Source organism: Cnephaeus nilssonii (genome assembly GCF_951640355.1).
Source record: "Cnephaeus nilssonii genome assembly, chromosome: 11".
Lineage (NCBI taxonomy): Eukaryota > Metazoa > Chordata > Mammalia > Chiroptera > Vespertilionidae > Cnephaeus > Cnephaeus nilssonii.
This window is the reverse complement of record NC_137082.1, coordinates 41,908,705-41,928,511: the sequence shown is the minus strand read 5'-3', so window position 1 is coordinate 41,928,511 and position 19,807 is coordinate 41,908,705. Positions and strand designations below refer to the sequence as shown.

At 40.4% G+C, this 19,807-nt stretch overlaps 1 protein-coding gene across 9 annotated transcripts in view; it reads right to left on the bottom strand.

Annotated features, from left to right (window-relative positions):
• The window catches only part of NEDD4L (NEDD4 like E3 ubiquitin protein ligase), a 310,671-nt gene that overhangs the window by 23,369 nt on the left and 267,495 nt on the right, over positions 1-19,807 (bottom strand). For all 9 annotated transcript variants that reach the window (XM_079783553.1, XM_079783552.1, XM_079783555.1 and 6 more), the window contains 5 exons: positions 17,021-17,098; positions 15,287-15,341; positions 10,580-10,638; positions 3,084-3,149; positions 684-913 (listed from right to left, as the gene is read on the bottom strand). In XM_079783553.1, the coding sequence (XP_079639679.1) occupies positions 684-913; positions 3,084-3,149; positions 10,580-10,638; positions 15,287-15,341; positions 17,021-17,098 (488 nt within the window). The remainder of the gene's footprint in view (positions 1-683; positions 914-3,083; positions 3,150-10,579; positions 10,639-15,286; positions 15,342-17,020; positions 17,099-19,807) is intronic.

Here is a 19,807-nt window from a genome sequence, read left to right as displayed (position 1 = left end):
ATGTCCCTTAGAGCAAGGCTGCCTTTCGGCAAGGCCAACAACTAGTCTACAGGTACGTGGGTCCACAGCCTGCAGGAGGAGCGGGGCCTGATAAGCAGGCAATGTCGGAGTCCTGAGAAAGCAGCGGAGTCTGTTTTAGTTTCCATGCCCGGCAATGATGAAATCCTAATGCCCAGGGAATCTGGTTCTTCCCTTTCAGGACCAGGGCGGTGTCCTTTGGAGCCTGAAGAATAGGTCCTCCTCAAAGTCATCATAATTTGCCTTTAACTAGTGTTCCTTCAGAAACTAATTTTGTCCATGAGACGACAATGACTATCTGAATTCTGACATTGACAAATTCTCCTGAATTAACATAACATTATGAATGAAAATTGCCTCTTGTTCCTTACTGTAAGTAATCAGCACACTTTCAATTTCAATTAAGTGAACCCAACAGACAAGAGAAAAACCATTTTTTGGTGTTCGGAGTACATTATCTCACCAGGTAGAGTCAGAACCTGTTCTAGACTTACGGGGCGGGGGGGCGCGGGGTGTGTGGGTTGGTGGTGGAGGGGAGTGGGGACTGAAAACAGCAGTGTTAATTCATTTCAAATGAGTGAGCCACTTACTCTTTCGTAAGCTGAAACTATCAAGAATAAAACTGTTTCAGTGGCACACATTCTGAATTTGCTCCATATACTTACGTTGCAGAGTATTCGAAGAGACCATAGTAGGGGTTGAACATCTCTTTGGACAGTAAGAAGAACCATTCTCTGGCCACACCCCCATAGTCAAGGCCTTTCTCTGATTCAAATTCAATCCACAGTCTAGCTTTTAGGACATCTGGTCTTTTCACAGACATGATCCTCCGATAGGACTCTTCAAAAATGTTATTTCTGTGAAGTTTCATTTCAAACCTATTTGGAATATCAGCCTACACAAAAGAAAAAAAAATCACATAATCATACACTAAACATGCACCTTACTTCACAGGAGAGAAACGATGGCAGTCTTCAAATAAACAAGCAGGGATGAATGGTTCCAACTGAGCATCCCTCCCTTATGGAGGTTTCTTTGCAGTCAGAAAGCCTCACTGAGACACACAGCGGCCACCAGCAGCTGTCAGACTGAGCTGGCAGCATGTGCTGCAGAACAACATCTGCTGAGCAGTCATCCTCCCCCGTTTATGAACAATTGTGGGGTGCTTATCTGCCCAGCAGCAACTGAAATATGGTTAACTGTTTATACTGTTTCTGTCAAAGGAAGTGACTTCAGTCCAGGCAATCAAAACCCACAATAATCCCCACCTGGCCAGGATGGGAGCATGCTCAACTCCAGCTGGTAGTTATGGTCCACACGCTGATTCTACTACCATGGGGAGTGGGCCCCTGGTTATTATGCCAAATTGTGGGAAAGCATCCCACAGGCCATCCTATATAATAAAGAGGTAATATGCAAATTGACCCTCACGCCCTCCCAAGATGGCTGCCTACAACCAGGCCGGCAGGGGGGTTAGTGAGGGACGACCAAACGACTGAACAAGCAGGCTGTGTGGGGTGACCAGGTCGGTGGTGGTGGGGGGGGGCAGTTAGGGGCGACCAGGCCAGCAGAGGAGGGCAGTGGGAGTGACCAGGCCGGTGGGGGGGGGGGCAGTTGGGGACGATCGGGGTGGGGGGCAGTGAGGGGCAACTAGGTCAGTGGGGGGGGCAGTAAGGGGTGACCAGGCCGGTGGGGGGGCAGTTAGGAGTGACCAGGGTGGCAGGGAGGGGGCAGTTGTGGGCGACCTGGACAGCAGTGGGGGCAGTTAGGGGCAACAAGGCCTAAACTGGCAGTCGGACATCCCCTGAGGGGTCCTGGATTGGAAAGGGTGCAGGCTGGGCTGACCCATGCACGAATTTCATGCACTGGGCCTCTAGTAGTTAATAAATATGAAAACAAAAAAGCACTTGATAGGTTGTAACTGCTTCCTGGAAAAATGAGGGATGGGGCAGCTTTGCCATAAAACAGATTTGCAGAGTCAGTTAGTGAAAGTGCCACCTGGAATGACACAGAGTGAAGTCCCTAAAGTCACCCCTTATGACTGGGGGAATGCAGGTAACTCACGGAGAAACTGGGGATTTTAATGTGTTTAAATTTGAGTCATTTCAAAAGCAGTCATCAAAGAGCTAGTTGCATGAGGATGTTGGAAGGGAGGACAGAACTCCTAAGTGGGAGCTCCGGAGGCAGAGACTGTCTCTCGCATCTCTATCCCCAGTGCCTCACCCAGAGCAGATGCCTCCAAAGTGAGGCTCTGACTGAGGACTGGAGCAGGGAGACAGTGATGCAGCACAGGCAAAATGGGGAGACCTGAGTGAGGGTCTTTCCCCAGTGGGAAGAAGCCGAGAAATGGTGACACCAAATAAGACAAAACATCCCAAACCCCAAACAGTGAATGCACAAATGGAGAAGAAAACTGGTAAAAACCTGTATCACAGAAGTGAAATAACAAAATAAAACAGAAAACCTATATTGAAAAATTTGGGATGATGTGTCAGTAGAAAATATTGTGATTTAAATCACTGCCTGTAAAAACCTTACTGGGTTTCTCAGTTCTGTAAAAATTGTATAGGGTTTCCCAGTGAGAATTTTCATTTGAAAATTATAATTGGTCTTAACATGCCAAATATAATCAAATATAAATCGTACTGTAGTAAGTATTATAATTAAAATTATACTTCTGAATTTAAAGGGAAGGGCTTGAACATTTTTCTACCGAGGATCTAGGTTTTATAAAATAGGATAACCATAACAACTGCATAGGCTTCTCTGAATTTTTCAACTAGGTCCAAAATTATTCTATTTCCCATAAAACCATTTCTATCTTTTTACATATTACATAAGAAATAACCCTTCAGGTGATTTGATATGTAATACTAGCCAATCTTCACTTACCATTTCTGTTAAAAAGAAAATTCAGGTGGAAGATCGAGGTGGATCAAAGTACAGTAAAAAAAGGAAGTTTATATTCTTAGTACACACAGAAAAGTAACAAGTCACTTGCACTGAAGTAACTTTGGTAACTTACAAAGGACTAAAACAGCATTTTTGGAAGACATGTTACTCACAGGTTTCTTTAATTTCTTCCTAAAGTAGTCATATTTCTGCTTAAATTCTCTGGAGTAAGGAACCGCCTAGAAGATAAATTTGTAAACGTAAATGAGGGGGAATAACACTTGCAACTTTATGTAAACTGAGCCAACATTCAGAGAACTTCATTAATCATACACCTTAAAATTCTCATTCTCCATATTATCATTGAAATTAACATGTCTATGTACAGAGCACATGGGAAAGTTCTAGAAATGATTAAGGCAAATCAGCACTGAGTAGGGCTTTCACCCCTGAAAACAACTATGTTGATATTCAAGAAGTCATTTAGGGATACACTACATAAAATACACTTTCCAATGTGACTTCTGTCTGGATATGAGTCAGGGTGTAATCTTTATATTTCTCCTGTCATTGAGGTAAGAGTTGGCTATGACATTTCAACATAGAACCCCAATGACCTCTACTGTCATTTTGAAAAGACTAATCCTGCTTTTAAAATCTTTGGGAGGAAATATAATGAGCAGAAAGGCAACTGGACTGACATTCTGATCAAGGACTGTAAGACCAGGTAGAGAGCACTCAGGAAAAGTCTCCCATTTGGGGGTCAGAAGGTTTGCCTCTTACTATTTAGTAAGTAGTCTTGGGTGAGGGTTTCTTTACATCTTAATGCCTTATCTGTGAAGCAGTTATGGTATCACAGGAGTGGGCTCAGTAACTCAACTATCATTACTCAAAGATTCTGGAATCTCTGTAGGCAAATAACATTTTAATATAGTCATTTAAATATTCTCTACTTGCTATGTTATAAAGTAGCTTACAATAGTCAGAGTCCTGACTTCAGGCTATTGAAAAGGCTTACTTTTTTTAAAATTTATTTAATGAAGCAGAAAGGACTGGCTTTTGCGTATACATGGACATAACTATGGCAGCCTCAAACTCAGAATGACTCATTGCTTTTTTGGCAAATAGTGTGTATTTGGGCAAGAATATTTCTGCTGATATAATTTGGGGCTAAGTTGATAAAATATACTGATCCTTAGAAAAGTGTCTCCAGACTCCAAACCTTCTACCTTCACCTTCTTATTCTTGACCAGAAAGAGGAGAAATGAAAAACATAAGCCTCCCCTCCTTTCTACTGTTTTTAAGACAATCACACAAATAACTCAGCCAAAACAAAAACATATAACCAGTCATAGCAAACACTGATCATGCCAGTGTTTTGCTTTGTAATTCAAGAGCAACAGACCTCATATTGATATATCTTAAGACAATTTATACTACGTATGGTCTTAGTTTTCAACCCACTCTTCATTTGCTTTTCCACTGAACACTGGATTTGACCACGTATCATATTTATTCTGGACAGTGTTTAGTCTAATGAAATCGTGTGTGAATTCTTATTCTAAAAAAGGTAGAAACTTTGTCACTATCTGGACAACTACTAGTATAAGAAAAAGGAGACAATGTTGTGAAATAAGCCAATAAAGACATTATGATGTTGTTTGCTCTACCAATACTATATCCCATAACAAAAGATTTTCTATCCAGTTTATTTATTCATTCTTTGGTGGTTCATTTGCTAATTCATTCAACAGGTATTTCTTGAGCACTTATTCTGTGCCAGGCATTTTAGGTGCTAGGGAAATAATGGTACATCAACCGAAGAGTTATTTCCCTATTCTCTCCCGGAGATTACAAGCAATTGGGAGCAATAGGTAATAAGAAATAAGTGAATAAGTAGTGATAAACACTATGAGAAAAAAATGATCGAGTTCCCAGGAGGCTATTTTATATGAGGTGGTCAGGAAAGGCAGTTCTGAGAAAGGGATACCTGAGCAGAAACCAGTGACCGGAGGGAACAAATTTTGACAGGGACAGGGACAGTGAGTGCAAAGCCTTGAGAAGGCAAAGTGTTGGTTGATGTTTATGATCAACTGTGATAGAGGGGAAATAACCTAAAATGGATTTCCTTTCATTATCCCATGCCAGCTTTAGAAAACCTGACTTCTAGGACAGACTCCTGCCAGCTAGCTCCATGACAACCTCTCCTTGATGGCACTACTTTCCAGTTACGCAGGAGGATTTGATGAGATGAACTTTAAGGTCCTTCCATTTCTAAAAATCTACGATTCTCAGCAATTATTCTTTGTTTTGGTTCCCCCCCTTGAAAATGTTGAGAAAAGGCTTGCACATTCATCCTTGTAAAATTCAATAGTCTTAAAGGACAAATTTCCCATGGAATTTATTGCAACTTGCCCCTAGCCTGTGATATGGAACTTATCATTCCCTTGTCTGACTTATAACGTGGTAGGTGCTGACTAGATGTGGGTGGAAGTAGGATGCTGGGATATTTCTGGCCTTTCTTCTTGAGTGGAATGATGCATGAAGGTTGAAAAATCATTATCCTCCTCCATCTAGAGGTAGTTCTGATAATGGAATAAGGAGAGGAGGTTTTTATCTCCTCCTCCTGAAAAGATCCCAACAATGTCATAGGACAAAGATGTCCCCATGTGCAGCCTCTGAACAGAATTATGTGTGTCATGTATTTCTTGTTTTGGCCAAATTATTTACACTCTTTTGAAAATATGACATCTTATTTTCTTACATATAATTTAACTTTTAAGATAAGCCTATTTAAAAACAATCACAGGCCCTTTTGCTCAGCATCACATATGCTTTCTCTTTTGAGCAAAAGGAGAACCCGACTTAGTGTGTAAGATGGTTCTACATGTTTTCATGTCATTACCGTCCAGTTGGTTCTGGAGTCTTCTGTAGAGAAAGGCTCATGTCTGGCTTGGGGACACTGGTGAGGTTAGCACAACTGGGGCTCTAGTCCCGAGTCTGACATTTGCTGTAAGTTTTGGCAACACAATTTGCTTTCTGATCTTCTGACAAACTGGGAATAAGAACAACTTTCCTATCCTTCGGAGGGGATGGCTGAGAGTGTCAAAGCAGCTGATTATAAAGTTCTCAGAAAAGTACAAAGTGTCACACAAGCACAAGATAGTACTCATAAGAGCAGCAAGCATGGGGAGCACTTTACAAATGCCTTCAATGGTGATGTTTGCTATACAGACAGCGTATTGACGTACAGTAATGTGTGCTGGGCGGACACAGAAAGGGTCCCCTCCCCCATAATATATATTTTTAAAACTTGGGAAAAAGAGAAATTCTAGGTACCAGATAAACAGAAAGACTCAAAATAGAGAAATAAGTGGGCACTGGACCTAGACACAGGTGCTGGGGCTTGGGTTTTAACCCTCACATGGGGGAACAGACTTGGCCAACAGTCTGCATGACCTAGGCAGTCAGAACAGAGTTCCCTGCTAAAAACTTGCATCTGAAAAGGGGACAAGAAAACTCTACCCACTGGCCCAGGAAAGTTGCAAGGAAGCTTACCTTCTGTCCAGGACCATAAATGGAAGAAAAAGAAAAAGAAACAGACCTGTAATAAATTCATACTCCAAGGCTACACCAAAGTGGGTATGAAATCCATAGTTATGGTAATTGGGGGTGAATGATCCCAAGGGAAGTAGTTAACAGAAAATACAGGCCAGAACTTATAAAAGCCCCATGTGAAAAAAAAAATGAAGATGAGCATACACACAAATTATAAACAGAACTAGGTAATAAACTACCACTGAGGAGAGTCTACAGATATAACATCTGGGGATAGTTTATGTTCCTGGGACCAGAGTTAATAGGATAATCTGAAAAAGGCTATAAAGAGGCTATTTTAAGAATGATTAAAGAGTTGGAAGTATCAATAAAAATAAATAAATAAAAGAACAGGACAGAAAAATAGCTAAAAAGACTAAGCAAATTTAAAAAGAGCAAATAGAACTTTGAGCAATTAAACAGACACTAAAATAATAGAGAAAGTGAACTGATAAAGAGTAGATTATATAAAGGGCTTAAGAAAGACTTAACTGGAAGAGCTGAGCCCATTATATACAGCAACAAAGAGAGGTAGAAATGTGAAAGCTAAGAGATAAGATAGTTGTGAAAGTGAATCAATTACCCAATAGTTACTGATACAGATATTTTGAAAGATGCAACATGTAAAGAAATAACTGCTGAGAATTTTCCAGAATGAAGAAAAGACATGGTCCCCATATTGAAGAACCACAATGAGTTCAAAGCAGAATTAATTTTTAAAAATCCACCCTTATAATACAGTAAACTTGCAGAACATCAAAGACACAGAGAAAAATTCAAAATCACCAAAGAGTTACCTATAAAAAAAGATAATTTGATTGACAACTTCTCATCATCAGTTAAGAAGACCAGAAGATATGAAAAAATATCTCCAAAGAACTGAAGAAAAGTAATTGTTAACTAAGAATTTTATAATGAATGAGATAATCTATCATTTCACAGAGTGGTCAAATAAGTCCTCTCGGACTAAGTGAGTTGACCACTCAGGCTCCCACTGAAGTTGCTGTTAGAGCAGAGGTTCTCGAATTTGGGTAAACTACAAAATCCCTGGGAGGGTTTGTTAAAAGACAGATTGCTGGACCCACTCCCAAAGTTTCTGGTTTTCAGTAGGTCTGGGATGGGGCCCCAAATCTGCATCTCTAACAAGTTTCTGGATGACACTGATCTATAGACCACACTTTGAGAATTATGTCATTAAGAACAAAACTTAACCTAGAAAAAAAGGGATGTAAAAATCAGTGGTGGGCGAAGAAATCTGTTTATATCTAAGTAAAATTAAGTAAGCATTGACTGTTAAAAAAAAAAAGATAAAATACTAATGAGAATTTGGAAAGTTTAAAGACAAGGTAGTTGTTTTTCAAATCCTGGATTTCTAGAGGGAGTAAGGGAAGGAGGCAAGGGGAGAGAGAGGGAGAGGAAAGAGAGGAGAGAGGGGAGGGAGGGGGAGGAAAGGGACGGGAGAGGGAGAGGGAGGGAGGGATCTGGTGATTGAACTGGCAATCTTTTGGTGTACGGGATGACATTCCAACCAACTGAGCCACCCAGCCAGTGCTAAACACAAGGTAGTTTTAAAACTCCACTGAACAACGAGAAATGGGAGTGGGAAGAATGGCACTAATGTTCCCTAAAGTCCTATATTGTCCAGGAGGAGAGTAGAGAGTGATTAATTTTGACATTAAGTCAATTATGTCAGTTAAAAATTTTAATGTGAGCACTAAGAGAACTGAAATAGAAAATACAAATTCCAAGCAAGTATTAAAAAATGAAAGAAAATAAAGTGTACGCTATCAATCTAATAGAAGGTAAGAAAAGAAAAAACATAGCAAGAGACAGAAAATTATGTCCTAGACAAATACTAATGGAGAGAAAATGAATGTAATGATTGACGAAGCTAGTCACCGTGGGAGTTTGACACAGCTATCTTGGTTAGATAAAACAGCCAGGAAAACAGTAGAAATCCAAATGGATAATTTGAACACCACAGGCTTCAACTAATGGTATACATATATAAAGAACTGGTCTATACCCAAGAAAGACAGAACACACATTCTTTTCAAACTCAAAAGAACATTTACAAAAAATGGCTAAGCCTCCAAAGACTTTTCACATATCTAATAATCAATATTCCATATTCAATATTCTCTGACCATATGCAATACAATTAGAAATCAATAAGAAACAGGCAAAAATTCTCCCATAGTTTTAGAAACTAAAAAGCACATTCCAAATAACTTAAAAGCCAAGGAGAAAAATCATATGGAAATGACCAAATAATTAGAATTAAATGATGACAAAAGCCAAATGTCTACACTAAGCTGATAATTACCTAAATAAACATACTCTTCTTACTGAAAGAAGTAACACTAATAATAATAAGAGTAAACCAACCTCTTTAAGGAAAATAAGGAAATAGAGATCACTCTTGGGGGCAAATCTATCTGGATTTATGCTAATTTTCAATAGTAACAAGACTACGTGCTTGAGTGAATGTAGATGATCAATAAACCATAAAAAAAAAGATTTGAAAAAGACCGAGAAATATCATGTTAAAAGTCCTCTGCTAATTGAAAACAGCTCTGTTTACTGAATTTACCTGTTGCTCATGATGGAGAAGAGAAAATGCTATTCTAACAACTTAGTGTGATTACGAATAAATAGAAATGAAAGCCATGGTATAATGGCAGGCATTTAGTAAGCTCCATGGAGAAAAAGTAATTGACTGTTTTAACCCAGGCATTACTGGGCACGTTGTAAACTGTAGAAAGCAGCAGAGTAAATCGAATGAACAGATCCAACAGGTAATTAAAAGATGGTGGAGATCAAAAGTGCACTTGCATTCTAATATCATTTAAGTTTTCAAATGGACTTACCTTTATAATAAAAAAAAAAATTTGAACTGAATCAGATCAAAGCCATGACATTAGTATTTTAAAAATACCCAATGGCCTCTTAGCTCAGTGTTAAAAATATAATAAAATGTAACTTCCTCCAGTTTTTAAAAGAACCCCACATTTTCCATCTTCTGTGATTCCAGTATCTTTCCTGAAATTCCAAATCATCTCCTTGCACTCTTATAACCACTGACACGAGGTGCTAGTACATTCCCCGCCGATGAGATGAGCGTGGCCCCCACGCTACAAACTCCACCCAGGAGCTGGATACCAAGTGTCCATTACTGCCGAGTGACCAGGGGTTCTCACTCTTCCTTACGAACAGTGTGTGGAAGCATTTCAAGGGGCAGCACCATACCTAAGGCAGAACTGGTTCTTTTCCCACCTGGTACACACGAAGGGACTATGAGAAAGTTAGTGGGTCAGCGGAGATAAAGATTCTTATCTTATCTGCCAGCTCCAGAGGTTAGCGACAACCTCCCCCACACCTTTACAGAGTTTCAGCGCTGGAAGAGATTCAGAATACAGCTTAGATTTGGTTAGCATGCATGAACTGCCCTTGGCCTAGAGAAATGACAAAACTCTGCAAATACAGGGCTGGCTTTGCCTCATACAGAAAGGAAGAGAGGACAATTTGATTGTTTCACTTATATTTTATTATTATTTTAAAAATACTTATTATTTATTTATTTGTAATCCTCATCTGAGGATATGTTTTACTGATTTTCAGAGAGAGGGGAAGGGAGAGAGAGAGAGATAGAAACAGAGAGACACACACAGAGAGACATGGATGTATGAGAGAAACAGCGAGTAGTTGTTTCCCCGTACATGCCCCCACCGGGGATCGAACCCCCAACCTTTCAGTGTACAGGACGACGCTCCAACCAACTGAGCCACACTGGCCAGGGTTGATTGTTACACTTATAATCCATCCTTTTATAATGGAGAAAAGAAAATGTTTAGTTTAGCTACCATGATCACATCATTTTCTTTTCCTTTATAATGAAAGCCACATGAAAAGGCAAATGTAGTTGCACCTCACCAGGAAATTCCCATCAGGAGGAGATGGGAGTAATGTTACATTACTCAATTACACCAAGGTGAGCAGTAATATACAAGAAATGTGTGTTTTGATACAACCAAAGTATTACACTGAAGATTCAGAACTTGAGAATACTGACCGGGCCAGTAATAGCTGGATTCTGCAGTCTTGGGTCTTCCCACTGAGTTATTTTGCTATCTGAAAATTAATATTAAAAAATCAGCATATTAGTTGAAATCTATTCTACGTCAAAAATGTTTTAGAAATAATTATTTCTGGTTTTTCAAAAGCTGTCTAGTCCCCCAACCTGGCCCCCGAAGATAATATCTTAGTATTTCAGGGTTAGAGGAGAACGATACTTTGTATGGCAAACCTCCTATATAATGTTTAGTTAAAAGCACTCAATCAAAAACGCACAACTAAAGTAAAACCATCTATTTACACTGTTTTTGGCAAGCAATCTGCTGAAAGTTCAATTATAAACCCCTGTTCTTTCAAGGATTTATAACTTGATCTTGATATTCATTTAATTGAAAAAAGGCACAAAAAGTCTTAGTCCGCCAAAAGTTAACACACACATATTACTTTTTCTCATTTCAAATACTTTTGCCTGTGCTTATGGTCTTGAAAAACTGCTTTCAATTAAGAATCCTACACTGAACAAATGAATAATCCATTACATGTGCCACTCATATGCACACAACAATGGAAGCAGCCAATAAGTAAGGCAGTCCAAAAAAGGAGAATTACATACTGCAGAGGAAGATTCTAGAGAAAGGCTTCCCTTTTGGCCATGTTGGCGAGAAGTGGTTTTCTTTCTTCCAAAAGAGTCAATGTTAACAAAATTGTTCAAAGCCACCTAAACCACTACTCCAATGGTGCAGGTGATAATGAACAAGAGCTCCCCTGCATCACTTGGGATTTGTGACTGTGCATAATTAAAAAGCCTTTATGGATTACTCTGTGTGTGTGTGTGTGTGTGTGTGTGTGTGTGTCTGTGTGTGTGTGTGTGTGTGTGTGTGTGGTAGGGACAAAGATGAACTCACATGAAAGATAATGTGGAGGATAGACTGGGGGAGAATGAGTTCTTTCTGGCGTTTTAGGAAATTTAAGTTGATTTTTAAAAATGGGAAATTATTTGAGAAAAATACTGATTCTAATTATTTCCTGTAAACTCAAGAATAACTAATAAATTTGGTTTAAATGACCATACCAGGGATTTTTCAGAGTCTGGTATTATAATTATTTTAATAGAAGCAGAGTAAAGTCTTAAAATAAAGTTATCAAAGCACATGATGATTCTAGATTTGTGCATGCTGGAAGACAATTTACATGAAATGCTTCAACTGTTCTAGAGAACCTTGATGGGTTCCTTACCTTGAAAATGGAAGATTTTGGAAAGTAAACGTTGCTACTGTGATGGAGAACAATAGAAAAAAAACCCAAATAATGGAAACATAATAGAGCTGAGCAATAACTGCCTTGGACTATCACTGTAAGGACTGGGTATTGTCATCACAGCAGAAAATAAATTAATAACTACCTGTTCACAACAACTCCCAAATCTTCAGGCCAAACCTCAACTTCAAGCGCCACCCTTGACATCTGCACCTGGATTCCCAATAGGTACTTGCAACCCAACTCTATAAAAATTGAACCCATAATCTTCCAACACCAAAACCGTTTATGGAATCCTGTATTCTCGATTAACAATATCACAATCCATTCACTGTTCAAATCTGGAATCTTGACACATCCCTTTTCTTCCCTCATCATTTACCTCTGGTGGTGACCAAGCTGTCCCTACTTCTTTCTGGGTGCTCATCTTTTCCCTGGACCATTCTCTAGGTTTCCCTGGTCTCAGTCTTATTCCTGTTCAGAACTCTCTATATAGCTCTGCCAAAAGGATCTTTCTAAAGAACAAATCTGACCACTGTCACCTCCTCTGGAAAATCCCTCAGGAGCTCCCTCTTGCCTGCAGAAGGGACCGAGTTCCCACACCTGGCAGACGGCCTTTAACTTGATGGGTGTGCCACCCCTGCCTTCTCTGCACACTGGCCATGGGCAACCCTGCCGCACTTCTCTGCACAACTTCATACACCTGCACACCTTCTCCATGCTGGAATCACTTTTCACTGGGTGTGGGGATATGTCTGAAGAGTGATCCATTCCATAAGGCCTTCCTGCAGTCTCCCCCATCCCTGGTGCTCTGCGCCACTTGGCAAGCAGGTGCACTCTTTGCCTCTTCTGCTTCCACATTAACAAGGGGTTCTTTCCTCTAATATAGCACTTAAAATACTCCCTGGTACCCCTGCTAGAATCAAAGTCCCCCAAAGACAGGGGCTGCATGTTTATTCCTCTCTGCAGCCTCCTCTCCACCACTTAACACATTTCCTAGCCTAATATGTAACAGGAGTCCAATATGTTATTATTTTTAATGACCAAATGAAGCCGATGGTGATAACAAAGTTCCTTTACGGCTGGCTAAGCTCTCAGATATATAAAAGTTCCTGTGTGGTTACCATAAAGGTCAATTTTGCAGCTAAGTATTGTCAATTTTTATATGTATGGTGGCCAGTTATCGAATTTTCCCCTAGAATTTTAAAATCTAAACTTGCTTTGTCTTCAAGACATTTTTTTCAAATAAAGGGACAAGAATGAAGTAGAAGAATGAGAAACTCAGTCAATTTAGCTACTATTTACTGGTTTGGTAAAGGCTATGGGCAGAATAGACTCAAATAGGATTTTACAGCATCGCTAGAATTTAATTTTCTCTTCTAGCTTTGTATATAAGATATCTGTGACCAATTCCTCAGCTCCTGGGCATATCTGGTCTTTAAGAAGAATCACACAATTCCCAAGAGAGACAGAGATTCAGTTCAAGATCTTTCCTTAACCTTTTGCACCAGACTCGAGACATAGAAGCCATTCAATAAATGTCAACCAAATAAATCAAGGCGTCTAAAGAGAAGATTAGTACTGAGCATTATCTCTTCCGAGATTAAATCTTTAAGGTTGAAATTATAAATCTTAAAAATGTCTAATGTCTCAAGAATTTATGAAGCAGAAAATAAATAGCATAATTATTTAAAAAGAGAAGGGCATTGCTGTCCCTGTCATTCAGAGTGCAGCCACCTGTCCCAGTGATGCTGGCCGACAGGATGACTGAGTAACTCCCAAGGTGGTCACTTTCACAGTAAATGGCACATATAGGGATGACCTTCTTGTGTGAAATATTCTGTGTGTAGCAGACCAAGGTTGCATTCCTGGATAAGACCTTGTTTTAATAAAATCATATTTTGTACCTATCTTTGAAAACTAAAATTGTAAGGTCTAAAAAAACTAGAAAAAAATCTTTTGTTTGTTTGTTTTTAATGGTAAAGGGATATGACCCCACTACTCTTTTAGCAAAGCAGGCTAAGGAAATAAAGTATATTGAGGAAACATCCATATTTTAAAGCATTTATGGAAGCAATTTTATGCTCACTGTAAATTTCTGGAAAGTACCTAAACAGTATTTTTACTGGTCAAAGACAAAACTAGGCCTCTGGGCCGTGACATATCTAATATAAACCAAAGGGTAGCCCATACCTCTAAATATACTGAGGACTTCTACTTTTGGTTTAATTCTGAATTGTTGGGCTTCTTACTTAATAAGCCCTCAACCCCGTGCCAGAAAGCGAAGGCTCATCTATGATGCACTCCTTTGCCTGGTAACACCTGGAAGAGGCACTAAAGCCTAAGGCCGTGGTCGGCAAACTGCGGCTCGCGAGCCACATGCAGCTCTTTGGCCCCTTGAGTGTGGCTCTTCCACAAAATACCACGGCCTGGGCGAGTCTATTTTGAAGAAGTGGCGTTAGAAGAAGTTTAAGTTTAAAAAATTTGGCTCTTAAAAGAAATTTCAATCGTTGTACTGTTGATATTTGGCTCTGTTGACTAACGAGTTTGCAGACCACTGGCCCTAAGAGATGGTGACAAGCCCCACCCTCATGGCCAGATTCCCCAGCAACTGGCTCATCAATGTACTTATCTAATCAGTGTGATGAGTTAAGACAATGTGAGGCTGGGGAAATCTGGTTCAGACTTACTGTTTATGAATCAAATGACAACAAGGAGCAAAATACTACCAAGCTGCATGTGTGATATGAACTTCAAATCTATTTAAAGACTTCTTTTTCATATACATTTTCAGGAGTTGTAAGGGATATGCAAATATGGAGTACGTGTCACTTCAAGAAAGAAAAAAAAACTGGCTAAAAGCAAACCTTTATTAGTTTTAGTTGAAATGAGAAATCACACATTTTTCATAGGTGCTGGAGCAAATGTCTACAGCAAATATATCACAATTTCAAGAAAAGAACTGCATATATATTAGTGTTGGGTGCAAGGAAACATGCTATGAATAGAAAATAAGTCAGAATGGGCACCTCGCCCTGAGACCGTGAAGGCAGTGTTTAAAACACGCGTGTGCTGCATCAAGCACTGCGCACACACAGATTTTGGACTAAATCATCACTTCTAATCTTATTTTCTATTACCAGAGTGTATTTATTAAAAGCGCAAAAGTCAAAGGGTCATCAACCAAAAAATAGTTCTTAAATAAATAAAAAAAAGTTAATAGGTCACAAGATCAAATTGGGTGAAAGCTTGCTGGGCTACTTTACAGCAAACGTGGGGGGAATGCACAGTACCGTACGAGGGCACTGATTCTCTGGTACCATTCTCTCCACATAACACCTGGCTGCCTAGACAAAGAGTAAAATGACAAAGCTTTCACTCTAACATTTGAAATGCCCTTCCCCTCCCTTTACCTGCAATCCCTGTGTCCGTAACAGTGCCTACTTACTATGATCAATATAAAATGTCCGGCCATCCAAGTGGATTCTTTCTTCCCACCCGGGCTAGTATCAGGGGAAAGAGAGAGAGAGAGAGAATGCAAAAATTAGCTAGCTGTTCCAAAACCAAAGGCAAAATTATGACACCTTACTTTTCCCTCTTAGGGTACAGTTTTACATTAAGAATAAACCACAAACATTTCAAGTTAACCCTCAACAACATCTAGGAACACACTTGAAGCACACATCCACAGTCTTGGATGCATTCACCAGTTGAGCAGGAAACAGGGATCGCTATTTCAAAAGCTTCAAATGGGAACTTCAGCATCCCATGGAACACTTGAGTTTGGGGATGAACAGCTCATTTAATTAAACAAATATTTACTAGATACTAAAAGGAGGAGGAGGAGGGATAATAAAAAAAAGGAGGAGACAGATGCTTTACTCATGTCATCACTGGTTGAAAAATCGAATACTTGCACTTCTCTGTTGTGAATTCTCCCTGTTCAAACTCGGGAACCAAAAGACTTGGATCATCTTTCCACGGGAGGGCTGGTATGCTCTCATTGCCTAAACTGCGCCTATTTGCTATTTGAAACTCAGGAACCTAACAGGTCCAGACCACACGCAATCATTTCCTTTTGAAACTCGCTCTCTAGGCACATTCTGGGCTCTCTCATCTAAACCCAGAACCAGGCAGATTTGCAGAGGGCGAGATATTTGTATAACCTAATGAATAAAGATGGAATCATAACCTCCCTAGCTTCAAATTTTGCCAAAATATACCACACACCAGGCAACAGAAAAGGTTCTTATATTTGGAAAAAAACAATAAAAAAATTCCCAGTGCCCTTTATTTAAAAATAGTATTAGAATTTCTCCTGTCCTTCCTGCCCCTATAAGGTTATTTATTTTTAATTGGGGGTGGGTCAAGGAGGATGCATGGCGAAATTTTCATTCAAAATCCAGTTTTGTAGTAAATAGCTCAATCCCATTCAAGTTCCCAAAAAGAACACACTGATAAAAAATTAGCTTTATAAACAGCCATCAACCAGGGAGGAAAGCTTAAACTATCTGCAGACTAAATGACTTACCAAACTTTCTGTGATTACTTATGCCTTTCTCTCCCACCATTTATTTATTTATTTATTAATATATTTTTATTGATTTCAGAGAGGAAGGGAGAGAGAGAGAGAGAGAGAGAGAGAGAGAGAGAGAGAGAGAGAGAGAGAAACATCAATGATGAGAGAGAATCATTGATTGGCTGCTTCCTGCACGCCCCCTGCTGGGGATCGAGCCCACAACCCGGGCATGTGCCCTTGACTGGAATCGAACCTGGGACCCTTCAGTCCGCAGGCTGATGCTCTATCCACTGAGCCAAACCAGTTAGGGCTCTCCCACCATTTTTAATATTTTGGTTCCTATCATGGGTAGAACTTATGGTTGCTATGTTACAAAATAAACGTGTGCTGTTTACAGTAAATTGCCATCTGTAAAGAATGCCTCCTGCATCCTAGTTCCAAGGTCTACCTTCCACTGACAGTACCAATTCAGGAACCTCTTTCATATGTATTAGCTGGTTGTATGTACGATTAGAAGTCAGCCATACACCTGATTCTATTAAGAAATTATAGACCAATGGGCCAAAAGTCTGGAGAAAGAAGTCACAGGGATTCTCCATCAACACTGGGCAGATAAATGAATAAACATATTCAGACTTGTCCATGTGTCTCCAGTATACTCACAGGCAGAGGGCCAAGGTCATTGGGGTTTAAAGGTGCCTTTGATCGCAAATGTACTGGAAATTTCAGGCGTGGATCTTCCTGAAAGAAAAATGTAAAAGGCAGAACGTGTTAAGAGTGACATCTGTGTTCTGTTACTGGCTCCTCCCCTTCTGGAGCTGTATGTTCCAAGGCAACCAGGAGGCATGTGCATGAGCCACACTCCTGCCTGCACGACGGAGGGAGGGTCCCATCTTTGAACAGGAAGCCTGGCTGACCATCTCTCAAAAGAGACTCCATTCTTCCTCCTTGTCCTTGGTGAAAGAAGGAGAGTAAGAACATTTAAATAAAAGGTTAACATTTTCCCAAGATCTTGAGCAGGTGAAGAGGAAAAAGGACCCAGCAGTGATGTTACTATGGAAACCAGAATAAAGGGTGCCAGCGAAGAGGAGGCTCTACTCCACAGAAGAGGGAGCGAAAGCCTGGTTTGTAAATCTCCCTATGGATCCAGAGCTGCAGGTGAGGGTGGCTAGCCTAAACACACTGCACCAGCCTCTCCATGAGCACTGGAGTTCCCTGCTTCCCTCTCCCACCCCTTCCTGAACTAGAGCAGAGAATCTGAATCTGGTCTGCCTGGCTGGTCAGGAGCTATCCCAGAGAGCGCTGGCTGGCTTTGTCATAAAGTCACATCCTTATTAGAAAAATGGACTGAGATTCTCCAGTTCTACAGATTAGATTCTCACGTATGTCTTAATATTTACAAGTTTGCAAAATATTTTTCTTAAGGAATGTGCTTCTTAAGATACCACAGAAAATCAACAAAAGAGAAATACATAGTCGGCCATCTTGGTTCATGACTTATAATTGACAAAGTAATCAGACATATGATCTTGCAACCACATTCTTAGGAGGTGGGGTACATGGTCTCTCTTTCTTTAGATGGGGAAACTGAATTTTAGAAAGAACAAGACCTTGCCTAGAGGTTCTGACCCTGAGTCTGGGAGCTGCCTCTTATATAGGCTCTGTGAAAATGCAAGGCATTTTCATATTTTAAACTCAAAAGGTTAGAAAACAAATGATAAAATTCAGGACAATAAAATGTTAGTAAAATAAGCCTAAGATTTTTAAAAATCCTGTAATAAAACTTATTTTGTGACTACTAGTGGGTATGGGGTTTCCTTTGGGGGTGAAAAAATGTTCTAAAATTGATTATGGTGATGGCTGCACATCTTTGTCCAATGTTTGTCCAAAACCCATTCAATTGTATATTTTAAATGAGTGAATTGCTTGGTATGTGAATCATATCTCAATAAAGCTGTTAAAAGTTTTTTTCCTGGTCAACAGTTTTAAAGCATTAGAATTACTGGATTATAACAAAGTGACAGAATTTTGGAATTGGCAAGAATAAAAAAAAAAATTACAAAAAATAAAACCAAGCTTTACTTTCTGTTAGCTATAACAAACTTTTAATAGAAAAAATTAATGTTAGTGGTTTATGATGGATATTGACCCTGAAACTCACTAATATGCTTTTAAAAAGGATGAGTAAAAACATAAAATAGGTCCAGTAGCCTGTAGATTATTGGAACACATACAGTGCGTAGATACATTAAACAGATTTAGGATTTAGAAAGTCCGAACAGCTGATATTCTGGGAAACATTTGTGATAGGTTCATTGTGACCAAGGAGAAACTTACAGAACACAGAACGCCACAAAAGCTACCCACTCAGGGCTAACTGTGAGCTGGCCCAGCTAATGTCACAACCATGGGGACCCTGGGGAACACACCCCTGACCACGCAGGTTTAGAGAAAGCCCGAGGCTGCTATGACATGAAAGAGGACAGGGCTTCTGATGCTACATGTCAAGCTAGCCACGCCTACGAATCCCACACACAGGCTACTGCAAAAGACAACCCGGTAAAAAGGTGGTGACTTAAAGGGGGGAAAAAAGAAGCTGAAATTAAAGTGCCAGTGGGGCTGGGGGTAGGGGAGTATCTACCTATCTACCTAATAAAAGAGTAACATGCTAACTGACCATACCTTCGCAATGCCCACCAGCCAATCAGGAGTGAGTATGCAAATTAACCCAACAAATATGGTGGGTTAATTTGCATACACAGGCGCCAAGTGGCGGGGGTGTTTCGCACCACCCCAGCCACTCCGGGCCTCTGGGCAGCATGGGACTGTGGAAAGGCGGCCCCGGCCAGAGTGAAGGCTGTGCTGGCAGCCAGGGGAAGGAAGGCCCATTTTTGCACGAATCTTTGTGCATCAGGCCTCTAGTCTGTATTATAAAAACCCAGTGGCCCTAATGCCGTAATGACCAAATGACCAGTCATCAGGAGGCGCGGAGGGACCTGGGGTCCCGCGGTGTGGTGGGGTCTGCGGAGGGGTCTGGGGTCCTGCGGTGGTGCGCGGGGTGGCGTGTGTGGCAAGGCGTGCATGAGGGCGGGGCTGCGTGCATGGCAAGGCATGCGTGGCCTGCACAGTGGGCCTCTAGTAAAGTATAAAATACATTCAATTTCATAGGTCTGCTATAATAGCCTCTCATGGAAACCTAGAATTCATAGAATGTGAGGACTAGAAGGCTTTAGGGGTCATATTTGATTATATCAACAAAAATAAAAATGACAGCAGCTCTACTCTCTTAAGCTCTGAAGGCTAAGTCTAGGGGGCACGCTGAACACCCTTTCCCCACTGACTCCCCTGAACAACCAAGGAGGGGGCACCCCAAGCCAATGGTGCAGGTGGAGGGCAGCCAGGGCCCCACATGAGTTATGATAACTTTAGGGATGCCAATAGTTGGGACAC